The 13,215-nt window shown below is 41.0% G+C and overlaps 1 protein-coding gene across 1 annotated transcript in view; it reads right to left on the bottom strand.

Moving 5' to 3' along the window:
* Positions 1 to 13,215, bottom strand: part of PAPPA2 (pappalysin 2) — a 326,093-nt gene that overhangs the window by 57,918 nt on the left and 254,960 nt on the right. The window contains exons 18-20 of the mRNA XM_070768487.1: positions 8,691 to 8,859; positions 7,181 to 7,316; positions 4,160 to 4,269 (exon numbers count right to left, since the gene is read on the bottom strand). Coding sequence (XP_070624588.1) covers positions 4,160 to 4,269; positions 7,181 to 7,316; positions 8,691 to 8,859 — 415 coding nt within the window. The remainder of the gene's footprint in view (positions 1 to 4,159; positions 4,270 to 7,180; positions 7,317 to 8,690; positions 8,860 to 13,215) is intronic.

The raw sequence follows: 13,215 nt of genomic DNA, 5'->3' as shown, positions 1-13,215 counted from the left end.
CAAGCGTAATAACCTCATCATTGTCTCCTGTGCTTCCATTGACTTTTTCTTGTTTTTCTGTCCTAATAAAGTTTCAGTTCCCTAAAGGTGAAGCATTCCATGTAAGCTTCATTTGTAAGCAATCCTTCTTAACTTCATTATATCTATAAAAGAGCTGAGAGAGTACAGGTAACAGCATGGTGGTTAGCGACTGTATGATAATGAATATTAACACTGGATTAACCCTCGGTTTCCTTTTGGCATAAAAAAATACTGATTTGGGCATTCAGGAAATGTCAATTATGCTTTCAACCTTTGAACTTCTGACTTTTGGGTTTTTTTTAGGAACAAGTTACTCTTTCAAGGTAGGAATGAAGTTCATTTTGTGAGTTACTTCAATTCTTCCACGACAGTGTTGGAAGCAGCTAATTTAATTATTTCACTTTATTTTCACACAGAAACATGGCACAAGTCTCAAGGGTACCACTAAAGTAATGGTGCTGCTAACCATATTGCACACTGTGACCCACCACGACATTATTTAGTTGCATCTCCAAATTATAAAAAGCATGGTGTGCCATTACAGATGAGAAGAGGCATGCAGAAGTGAGGGGAAGCAGCTTGTCTCCAGTAGGAATGACAGCCAACCAAGAAAGATTATTATGCATCAATCACAAAATTAAATTCTAGTCATATGCTTCTCATCTGATACTCATACTAACCTTATGAGTTAAGTATTACACCTATTTTACACACAAGGAAATGGAGTCACAGAACAGAAAAGCAGCCTAAAATTATGTAGCTCGTGAAGAACAGAGATTATGAATAAAAACTCAACTTTTTTTTAAACACGATTTTTTTATCCCAAGATCTACAGTGTTCCTTAGATGTTATCATCCTCAAAATTGTGCTTGGATAACCTATTTTCCAAAACCAGGAATTTACTTACTAGACCATAGTCATGATAAATGCAGTGATACAAATGATAACATTTGATGTTTGGCTTAAGAAGAAAATAAATTCTGCATTTTCTCTCTGGCGTTTGCAACTTGCAATTGACAAGGATATAATTATATATAACTGTAGGAAGCTGCAACAACATACCCAGTTTGAGGAGAAGATATGTATTTACTTCCAAAGTAGAAAATGATGCCATAGCAATTTCTTTGCTTACTCGACTAACATTTATAAGACACCTACAATTTGCCCCGTGCTGAAAAAGGAAGTAGGAATATAAACACGAACAAAATGCTATGGAATAGAGAAATAAATAATAGTGACTGCCCTGAAGGACAGTGGAGAAAGGAGAGGTTTTAATAAAACAGAAGATACTGTTTTCCAGTTTGGAAATAGTCAAGTCTCTGCTGTCTTCATGAAGAAAAGTGAACTGCTCTTTCTGAATGTCCCATTCAGAAAGTGGAAGTGGAAGAACCCCTATCACTGGAAGGCCTGCACTCTGGTCTCACAAACCCTGAATCCACCGACTATGCTCATCGGATACCTTGTTGGGCAGATGCTAAAGTAAGTGTAGAAGGGTTCCTGAAGCAGTTCATCTCTCAGGTGGAGAAAATGGATTGTAAAAGGTCCAAGCCTTTCCCCCTTTAGCTGCTTATAGAGAAAGAGAAGTCTTTCACATAAGAAGTTGAGCTAGAGGGACTGACAGGGGATACTCTGCCTGGCACCCCAGGAACACGAGGCAGAAGTCCTTTCTTCAGGTATTCTAATTCCAGCTAAACCTTCACAACAGATTGTGGGAAATGGTGCAGAAAGTCCAGAAAGGCCAGGGGATGGGAGAACCAGGCAAGGTGTTTTTCTGGCTTTCTCCTTTCCACTTCCAACTGGACTTCCCAGAGTCCCTCCCACTGGTGCAGTTTTCTCTTTGGGTTCAACATCCTTAGAGGAGTGCACCATGCACTACAGGGTCTCATCTGCCTGCCTCTGTGCTTTCCCATCTTTCTAGCTCCCATCTCCCCTCTCCCTCACCACAGCGCATACTCTGGTTTCAGACACACAGAACTTCTTACCCACTAGAATGTTCCCTTTGATCATAGTTTATGACCCAAAGGAAGAGCTTCCTGGTCTATTGCTCCTTCCCCAACTCCAAGGTCTTCCCTGGTGGCTCAGATGATAAAGAATCTGTCTGCAATGCAGGAGACCAGGGTTGGAAAGATCCCCTGGAGAAGGGAATGGCAACCCTGGTATTCTTGCCTGGAGAACGCCATGGACAGAAGAATCTGACAGATGACAGTTCATGGGGCCCCAAAGAGTCTGACATGACTGAAGGACTAATGCACACCCCCCCAGAGTTCCCCAGCAGAAGAATTAGTTGCTTCCTCTTAGGTGTTCCTATAGTTCTCTACCACAAACAAGGCACTTCTCATGTTGCATTATTATAAATGGCCATTTTTATGGCCAGATTGTAACTCTTGTAAACAGAGGGACTCTCATTTTTCCCTCTTTATATTCCCAGCACTTAGCATAGTTCTAGGGCACACAGTAAGCTCCAGTAAGTGTTTGCTGAGTGACTGAATTGATAGGGTCACACTCCTCCCATCCCCCACCCCTGAATCATACTTATGTATTTGTTCCTTATCCTCCTGCTTTAACACACATCCTCACCAATAACACAGCACAATTAGCCTGTGAGGAAAAGGGAGCAATCTGAGAATGAATTCCAAATGAAATGTGGTACCTCTCTAGAGCCTATGTCTTGGTGACTCTGCAAGAACAAACTTCTAAGGTTTTTGCTTATTAGACAGTTTAATAAAACAAGCCATCTTCCAGGCTTTATGATAGTCCCACCCTCCCATTCTAAGAAGAAATAATGTATCACCATCTTATCCATCTTTCTCTTTTTCATTTATTCATTTCACACAAGTATTTATTGAACACTTACTACATAGTAGGTAGTATTCTAGGATCTGGGATATGGTAGTGAACCATAATTCTTCAGTGATCTTTTGATCTTTTTATTCTAGTGGCAGAAAGAGACTGATTAATATATAAGATAAATGAGTTAAATATATACTATGTATGGTCACGATAAGTCCTAAGGAGAAAAAGATAAAAGAGGGAAGAGAGACAAAAGTGTAGGGGAGTTAACATTTTAGATAGTAGAGTCAAAGGAGGCCTTCCAGACATTGAGTAAATTGAGGAAGGAAGCTGAGGAGCAGGACATGAAGATACCCAGGAGAAGAGCATTCCAGGCAGAGGGAACCACGGGGCAAAGGTCCTGAGGTGGGATCTGTCTGGCATGTTCAAGAATCAGCCAAGAGCTACTGTGGCAAGGTTAGAGTGAGCCAAGGAAGGCATGTGGGAGAGGAAGTCAGGGAGCTAAAGGTGATCAGAGGAGGCCATGGAACTGAGAACCAAGGTTTCAGAAGGACCAGATGTGTGGATGTTGAATTCAGTAAGAGTTATGCCAGTAGTATTAGGTAAGGTAACTACAAGTCAAGAGCTAAAGTGGTTAAGAAACCAGGGGAGGGACATCCCTGGTGGTCCAGTGGTTAAGAATCTGTCTGCCAATTAGAGGACATGGGTTCAATCCTTGGTCTGGGTTGATCCCACATGCCTCAAGTCAACTAAGCTTGTGTGCCACTGCTTAATCCTGTGCAGCTTGGAGTCCATGAACCACAACTAGAGAAAGCCCATGCACAGCACTGAATACCCAGCACAGCCATTAAAAAATAAAATTAATTAAATAAATAAAGTCAACTTCTCTTACTTCCTTTCATCATTCTTTCCCTGTTTTCAGTTTTTTTCATTGTTTTATCTTTTCCTCTCTACCCTTCTCTTATCTTTATTCATAACTTTGGCTTATCCTACATTTTGCTGTTCTATTTTTTAAAAAGCTTTTTATTGGAATAGAATTGATTTACAATCTTTTTTTTTTATTAGTGGTAATTTTCTCTTTAAATTTCCTTCCTGTATTATCATATTTTATGCCTCTAGGTCATCCTTCTATATTCTTTTAAACTTTCCTTTGGATATGGGTCATCTTTTCTCAAGCTTTTCTCTTTTCTTATTTATTTTCAGTTCTTCTCTCTAGGAATGATCCATGTGGTTGTTTGTTCTAAGGATGCTTTGAAAGCCTCTGAAATTACACCTGGGAATATGCTGCCAGTTGAGAATTGCTTAGTGTCTTACCTCCTTAGCATATAAAAATGACTCTTTTTCTTACCTGTACTCTGACGGGTTCCATCCAGTGCTCCAGAGTGTCAGTAGTGACATTCTCAGGAAGGATTACAGGATCATTAGGGAGGACGGTACACAATGGGGAACACACTGCACCTGAAGGAACAGAAATTTACGATAGACTTCACGCATCTCAGTGTTTCACTTCCTGGAATCATTAGCTTTGTTTTTCAAAAACAATTGCTTTCTATATTGTGTTGTTGTTCAGTCGCTAAGTCATGTCTGACTCTTTGCAACGTCATGGACTGCAGCACACCACACTTCCCTGTCCTCCAGTGTCTCCTGGAAGTCTGCTAGAATTCATGTCCATAGAGTCCATCATTCTACATTGTAGATCACCTCATTAACATGGTCACAGGCAAGGCTGATACTCATTGACTATGCACCTGTAGGGATGCTCCTACACTCACAAGTAAAGAACCACTGCACCAAGTTAAGTCCCTGGCTCCAAGTGCTCTTCCCCTTTCTGGTCACATATACCCCTTCCTCTAGAATCCCTGAAATCTCTGTATGACCCAGCAATAAAAGATTTAATTCCTGCTCTGCAGACCTCTGAGACCCCACTCCAGGACTCTGGCCAGCTAAGGTCTATACTGATTGGTTGATGCCTTTTAAGTACTTTTAATAGCATTCCTGCTTATATGATTTCCTGAAGCTGATAATTGCAGGATCTATTATCTAAAAACTTTACTAACTGGGGAGAAAATGGCCCAGAAATCATGAAGGTGGATTTATAGTGCCTGAAACACTGAAGATCATTACTCTGGTAGCCAAGAAACCTACTGATTAAAAGAGGAAATGAGGAGAAAACAAAAGCAGAGACTTTGGTCCTGTGGTGGCCTTTCAAAGGAAAATCCCACTCTATTTCTTTGTACATGAAGCCTGAGTATCTTCTAAAATTCTATTCAAAGAAGGCAGACTCTCAAGGTTCTCTATTTCCTCATCTAAAGATTTTTTGATCTCCAAGTTTCTTTTCAGTGTTATCTATACTCCTGTTTTACACTGACTTGTATAACTCAAAGAATTACATGAATCTTAAGGACTCTACACATGTTAGCATATGATACATTAATGTAGAAATTAGAGGGTGGGGATATAAGAATTTTCTCATGAGGCACCACGCAAGAAGCACAGTCTCAGCATCTAACTACTTGTCTGGCCACAAGATTTTTCAGTGCAAACAGTAAATTGAAGATGGTAAAAAACAGTCTCAGAAACTAACAAGCTTTCTCATTAACTCAAGTTTTATCTACTGGCGTTACACATGTTAGAATGACTTGGAAAATTACTCCTTGCTCATGCAATTAAAAACTTAGGGTTAGTCTCAACACTTTTTTTCACAAACAGGATCTCTTTTCTATGATGCTTAAGTTCACACAGAGCCAATTTGAGTTAATTTCACTTTGAATTATCCCTGGCCACAGAGACTTTTATCTTCACTTGCTTCATAATTCGAAAAGACATATGCACCCCGATGTTCAATACAGCACTATTTACAATATCCAGGACATGGAAGCAACCTAAATATCTATCAACAGATGAATGGATAAAGAAGATGTAGCACATATATACAATGGAATATTATTTAGCCATAGAAAGGAAAGAAATTGAGTCATTTGTAGAGACATGGATCTACCTAGAGACTGTTATACAGAGTGTAGTAAATCAGAAAGAGAAAAAAAAATATTGTATATTAATACATATATCATTGGAAAAGACCTTGATGCTGGGAAAGATTGAGGGCAGGAGGAGAAGGGGACGACAGAGGATGAGATGGTTGGATGGCACTACCGACTCAATGGACATGGGTTTGGGTGGACTCTGGGAGTTGGTGATGGACAGGGAGGCCTGGTGTGCAGCAGTTCATGGGGTTGTGAAGAGTTGGACACAACTGAGCTACTGAACTGAACTGAACTGAATACTTATATATGGAATCTAGAAAAATGGTACAGACGAACCTATTTGCAGGGCAGGAATAGAGACACAGACATTGAGAATATACACGTGGACACAAGAGGCAAATGAAGGGTGGGATGAATTGAGAGAGGAGCATTGACATTTATACATTACCATGTGTAAAATAGCTAGTGGGAACCTGCTGTATAACACAGGGAGTTCAGCTTAGTGCTCTGTGATGACCTAGATAGGTGGGGTGGGGGGTGGGAGGGGGTCCAAGAAAGGACGAATATATGCATACATATAGCTTATAGGAGCAGAGAAGGCAATGGCACCCCACTCCAATACTCTTGCCTGGAAAATCCCATGGACGGAGGAGCCTGGTGGGCTGCAGTCCATTGGGTTGGCTAAGAGTTGGACACAACTGAGCGACTTCGCTTTCACTTTTCACTTTCATGCTTTGGAGAAGGAAATGGCAACCCACTCCAGTGTTCTTGCCTGGAGAATCCCAGGAACGGGGGAGCCTGGTGGGCTGCCGTCTCTGGGGTCGCACAGAGTCAGACACAACTGAAACGACTTAGCAGCAGCAGCAGCTTATTCACTTCATTGTGCAGCAGAAAGTAACACATTGTAAAACAACTATCCCCCAATTAAAAAAGAAAAGTTGTCCCTAGGTTCTGGAGCCAGGTTCACCATAGAGAAAGAATGGCTGCTGATCCAGGCAATCAAAGACAATCTCAAATTGCTCCTTTGGGAACTCTCTGCTCAAGGTACAGCAGCAGAGAGAATGAAGCAGGTGTCCAATGCATGTGTGGTATGTGGCTACACATTCCCACCTTTCCTCTTTGAACTACAACTCCTACCAAAAATCAATCCATTTTCAGGCTATACTGGGTAACAAATCACTCAGCAGCACCACCAACATTACATGTGTGTGGAGGAGTGGGGGAAAAAAAAAGTGTCATAAATTTCATTTTAACCGAAGCAGCTCAAAGTCAACTTGGATTTCTGTCCACTCCTCAGGCAGAATGATGGAGCTGATCTAAGACCCAGCCAGGCCTGATAGAAGGATAACTTGAGAGCAGAAGTCAGACTCTCTTCCCAAACATACCTATCCCGTATCCTTGTTCACACTTGTACTCCACGAGTTTCGGCTCCGAGGTGGGTGGTGGGCATTCCCCTTGCAGGTTCTCACATAACTTGAACTCCTCACTCCACACTCCCTCCTTCGTGCAGCGGATGGGAAGCTAGAATATCAAAAGTTGAAAACATGGACATTATAGTTTTGCTAACTTCTTTTAAGGTGTGGGCAAAAGTGGTCTGCTTAAATGGTAGCATTCTCCAATTGTAGAACCTGGACTAAAAGACACTATTAAGATAATAAACTATGTTGCTATTGACTTTCCCCCAAAAAAGTCAAGACAAGTTTTTTACTGTTTTGATGTGAAGGAATCATGAATAATTTTGTCATTAGAAAATCATTAACAGTGTGTCTTCCTTTGGATATAAGGATACAGTAAGCTACCAAATGGGACCCATGTATTCTGAGATAGCCTTGGGAAATTTTTTTCCCAGACGGTGTCATTTTTGCACTGATCCATTCATACTCTCCCACAAATGCTGCTTGTGGCAGATGTCAGATTTTTGGCAAGATGAGTTTGAGCCAGTGGGACTAATTCATAATTTTTCTGAAGGTGCTTTTTGCTTTTCTGTCTGGTTGAATGGACACGTCATAGCTGCTTTTCGTCTCATCAAAGTTCTATTCCCTTTTTCTACATGTGTGCTTGTTTGTGTAACTCTTGGCTTCATGTCCCCAGTAATCACTAAATATCTTATATGCAGAACATAGAGAATAGCACTAACTCACAAAGCCCAAGAAAATAAGATTTTAGAATTACAGATAAACTCTCCCTTCATCCGGCCAACTCCTTGAGCCCTTAAACAATTAGTGCGAGCAGGTGTGCTTGATTTCCCAGGGGACTCATTTCATGGAGTATTCTTTTCACATGTGTCCTGTGGGCTTTACCTTGGAGTACTGAACATTGAGATAAAGGCACGTGCCAGGAGAGAAGGTAAAGTCATTGATCTCTGCTTAGGAAGTCTGCTTAACTTCCTGTCTCTGGTTTGTGTAGGGTACTTGAAAGGCTTCTAAAATAAAATTGACTTTAGTCGCCCAACCACGATAAGACTGTGGTTTTTGTTTGAGACCTCTTGCGCCAAAATCCTAGGGAGAACAACAGTCCAACAGTGCTTTCAGCTTTGCCTTTGCTGAGGAATTTGTGTTTCTGTTCAAGACTGTTTTCTATTAAAAAGTATGATACCAGCATTTCTAGCCAAGTTAGTTTGGGGAAATCACATTGCCAAATCAGAATCTGAGCCTTTTTGCAGTTTACTCAGGTATCTAACCTATCAGGTTGTTCTTCTTATCCAAGAGGAGAGAATATTCCAAGAATGTAGCATCTTCTGAATTCCCTATTAAATGATATCAACATCTCTGGTTAGAATCCCAACTTAGCCCCTGTCTGTTGCCATTCATTTAGATTATTTTATTCAACATTCTCGGATTGGTCACCAAGATTGGAGCACAGCCTGCTCCAAAATAAAGTTCAAGTCATCCTTACCCTTTTACTTTCCTGGTTACATTTGACCAAACACTGGCTGTTGAGCTCAAAGCCATTGGTGCATTCATACATGCCTTCAAAGACAGGGGAGGGGGGCTTGCACACCACTGGGACACAGCTGCCTTGCTCCCAGATTCCACTCTCCAGGCACTGAATCTTCAGGGACTTCCTGACAAGACAAAACAAAAGAGTCCATCAGAATCCTCAAGGGGGTTATGGGAGAAGTCTGGACCCTCAGCAACATGGGACAAGGATTAGCTAATAGATGGGAGCAGTTGGTTCTTGTTAGCCCAGTGTCTTACCTCTTCATCCTAATTTCTAAGCCATGGAAGGAAAAACAGTAATAATGCACTTTACAGCAGTGATTGCATTGTTATGTAGTAATATTGATATATTCCTCTCCAGAGACCTTGTTAACTATCTGTGCAGCGTCTAGATTTTGCAATTGGGTTTTCTCTAAGGTTGTCATCTTGGAGCAGTCTCACACTTAAGTGCACTGGGAAATACCAGGTAGGATGGTGTACAGCAAAGGTTATCACACACTCAGGGGACTACCCAGAAATCATCTGAGGATCATCAGTATTAATATGGTAATGGAATCAATGAAGCTGCCAATATTTATTGGTTCTCCAGAGAGGAGAAAAGATACAGCAGTGGGGGGTCTTCTTAAAACAGAAGCTCTTACCCTGAATTTCATAAGGGCAAGAGTATTGCTGGAAATGACTATGGCCATTTTGTTTGCTGGCAAGTCCATTTTTTTTTCTTGGAAAGTATTCATAGCTTTCATCAGATTCTCAAAGTAGACATGACTCAATAGTGTCCTGGAATAACTGCCCTTCCTTCCCATGCAGAGATACGGCCTCCACCCAGAAGAACTGCATTTGAGGTAGTCGATAATCAGCAGGATTAGGTCTTACCACTTCAAACTCCATCCCGTTTCCTTCCTAACTCATTGCCAAACTGAAAGTGCTTTCCATTTGCTGTTTTAACGCATCCAGTTCTGATTCAGAACATTCCCAGTCAGACAATCTTGTGATTCTAAAATAGAAATAATCCTTTGTCCATTGATTCAAGGGCTTCCCTGGTGGCTCAGTGGTAAAGAACCTGCCTGCCAATGCAGGAGAAGCAGGTTCAATCCCTGGGTCAGGAAGATCCCACGGAGGAGGAAATGGCAACCCACTCCAGTATTCTCGCCTGGGAAATCGCATGGACAGAGGAGCCTGGCCGGCTACAGTCCACGAGGTTACAGAGTCAGACACGCCTTAGCGACTAAACAACAACAACCACTGATTCAATCACATGATGGCCTTGAATTGTTATTTTCCAGTATCATGATGCCCTTTGAAAATTTAAATATGGCCCTCACCCACACACTTTTAATGGACTTCTGTACAATGCCTCCTGCATGCTTTGCCAGTATTCTAATATTATACTAGTATAACATTTATCAAATTATTTTATAAATGTGTATATGTTTGTCTTTCCCACTAGGCTGGAAGCTGCCTGAAGGCAAGGATTGTGTTTTATTCTTAATTTCAATTCCCAAGAACAACAAAAAATCTGTCTTATATTAGGCATTAATGAAACATTTACCAAACTGAATTAGTTAACCAAAACTCACAGTGCATTAAGCACACTGCAGAGCACACAAAATATTTTAGTAAACCAAATCACCAGGATAGCTCTACTGAAGTAGTATTATCATTCCCATTTCATAGATAAAGAAACTACTCCAAGATGTTCAGTAATTTTACCAAGATCCTACAGCCCAGAATGTAGTTGATTTTGAGTAATTTAAATAAATTTTAATAGTTTAACATTATAAATTTTAGTAGTTTAACATTATATATTTTAGTAGTTTAAAGGGCTTTTCTCATATCTCAGTCAGTAAAGAATCCACCTGCAATGCAGGAGACCCGGATTCGATTCCTCGGTCTGGAAGATCCCCTGGAGAAGGAAATGGCAGCCCTCCAGTATTCTTGCCTGGAAAATCCCATGGACAGAGGAGCCTAGCGTGCTACAGTCCATGGGTTCACAAGAGTCGAATACGACTTAGCTACTAAACCACCACAGTAGTTTAACGTATTTTAACAGTATCCATTTAGATATTCATGAAGGAGTACTTAATTTATGGTTAAACAGTTATTTAGATTCATATTCATACCTTCATCCCCAGTAGTATTCTAGGAAAGAAGGCTGATTTTATGACTGGAATTCTTTAGCATCATAGTTTATGTGGACATATGTCTAGTATCTGTCAATAATAAATATTATTTTTGAGCTATATTTCAGGTGTTTGGCAAAATACCTACACACATAATTTCATCAAATCCCCCAAATATCAGTTAAAGGTAAATATTATTATCCACATTTCAGGGAAGAAAACTGAGCCTGAGAGATTTAAAGCTAGCTCAAAGATCCATAGTTAAAGCTGCAGACAGGATTTGGACCCACATCAGCCTGCCATTGAATCCTATGGTCCTTCCTGGGTCAGGTTCTTCTGCATGTTATGCTCTACAATCCACTTTGAGTATCCATAACATCTCTTCTCCACTTTGAGTATCCATAACATCTCTTCTCTACTGAACAGTCCTTTATTCAGGTGCCACATTTGTAAGTGTGACCAAAAAAAAAGAAAGAAAAGAAGATTCATTTGAAATTTTTGCATTGAGCAATAAATTACATATAGAAAACTGCATAACTTGGTATACAGCTCAAGAATTTTTACATGTGAATAACCTGGGTACTCATCACTCGGATCAAGACACAGAGAATTTCCAGTCCCCCTAAAAATCTCCCTTCACAACTGAATACCCCTGCAATCCATACTTTTCTGACTTTCATCAGTGTGGATTTATTTTGCCTGTTCTTGAACTTGATATAAATGAAATCATGCACCATGTACTACATGGCTTCTTTCCCCAAAGGAAGATGACATTTTCAAAATGTCTTCTCAAATCTATCTTCAAGGAAGTGTAGGCAGTTCTTTTTACTATAATGAAGCTCTTGTTTGTCTCTCTCCAAGACTGGATATTCTACTCCTTTTTCACGCTACAGAGTTTATATCCTCCCAGAGACTCTCCTTTCTACCACGTCCCACAGATGAAATCCGCCCCCAACCTCGGCTGAACTGACATCCCCCGGCTGCAGAGAGCAGGCAATACCATTGACACCAGGGGAGAGGCAAGTCTGTAAACCTTGCATGTCAGCATGGTTATAAAGGAAAACCCTTGCTTGGCTAGGACGACAATATTTTGACTTCGTGTGGTATTTTTCTCTGAATTGGTTGGAACGCTTAAACCATGGAAACAGTCCTGTCTTTCCTTGCCCAGAGTGAAGAGCCATTCAAGAATGTCGATTCCATATATCTCTTTGTCAGTTTAATAACCTCAGAGGTGAGGGTAGACAGATCACACTTGGCTGGGGAAGAGTGAGTTGGATGTTGTGGGTGGTACCCAGGCAACGTGACCGGCCCTGTGCTGCAAACTACCTGTCATATCAGTGACGAGGGAGGAAGAAGGCTGTGAGGTGGCCGGAAGCAGCACAGTTCACATTGATGCCCCAGAGGAGGCACTACAGGCAGGACAAGGGACAGACTGGGAGAGTCCTGATTCCCTAGGAAATATCTTTTCCTTCTTATAAGAGTTCCTATGCCCCCTCCACCTCAAGGATTCTCCTCACAGTTTCATCTCCCTTATACAGGGGCTGGCTTCTGCATGTCACCCAAGCAGATGACACAACTCAGGCTCCGCCCACACACTTCTCACAAAGCATTTGATTGGTCCGTTCCTCATAGCCCCGGCGGTCTCACAGCTCCACGGTGCATATCTATATGGGTTTATGAAATAAGAGCCCCTGGTATGGAGGTTGACACTTGAGTGCCGTAGGCTGGTTCTTTTCATTTTGTTCAAAAAGGTACTGTGATTGCAGGAGGAATTGAGGGCGTCTTGTATTTCCTCCCAGCTTCAGAAAATTTTATTTCCATGTAGGTCCCTGAAGAGGACTAAAGCCTATATAGCAAAGGCAGAACTTTAATCCCCAGTGATACCCAAACTGCCTCTGTGTTTCTTCTAGTTTGGTGATCTTGAGGAGTAGTCTCTGACACTTAAAAAATCATTATGAAAACATTGGTTTTTTCAGAATGGTCCACCTTCTTTGTGTAATGTGTATGAATTTAAAAAAGAGAGAGAGAGATTTCTTATGTCATGAAGTGAATCAGTTTGTATTTTAAAGAAGGATGGTATTGGATATTAGACAAAGCACACAGGCAGGTCCTCACCAGGACAGATTCCAAGACTTTTTTGATAATCTAGTGCAAGTGCCTTTCAACTGAGATATTCTATTGACTCAAAGCTTTCTGCATTTTCTTTATCCTGATGGAGTAAGAGAGGCTAAAACATCTCATTTTACAGGCAGGAAACTGCACATTAATAACTATGAACTGACTTGCTCAATGCCACACAGCAAGCTAGTCACTGGCAAAAGCAAGGATAGAATTCAGAGTTTTGCAATCATAACGTAACAC

This window comes from Bos indicus, chromosome 16 (assembly GCF_029378745.1).
Source record: "Bos indicus isolate NIAB-ARS_2022 breed Sahiwal x Tharparkar chromosome 16, NIAB-ARS_B.indTharparkar_mat_pri_1.0, whole genome shotgun sequence".
NCBI lineage: Eukaryota > Metazoa > Chordata > Mammalia > Artiodactyla > Bovidae > Bos > Bos indicus.
Note: the sequence above shows the minus strand (reverse complement) of the source record. Positions and strands in the feature narration are given on the sequence as shown.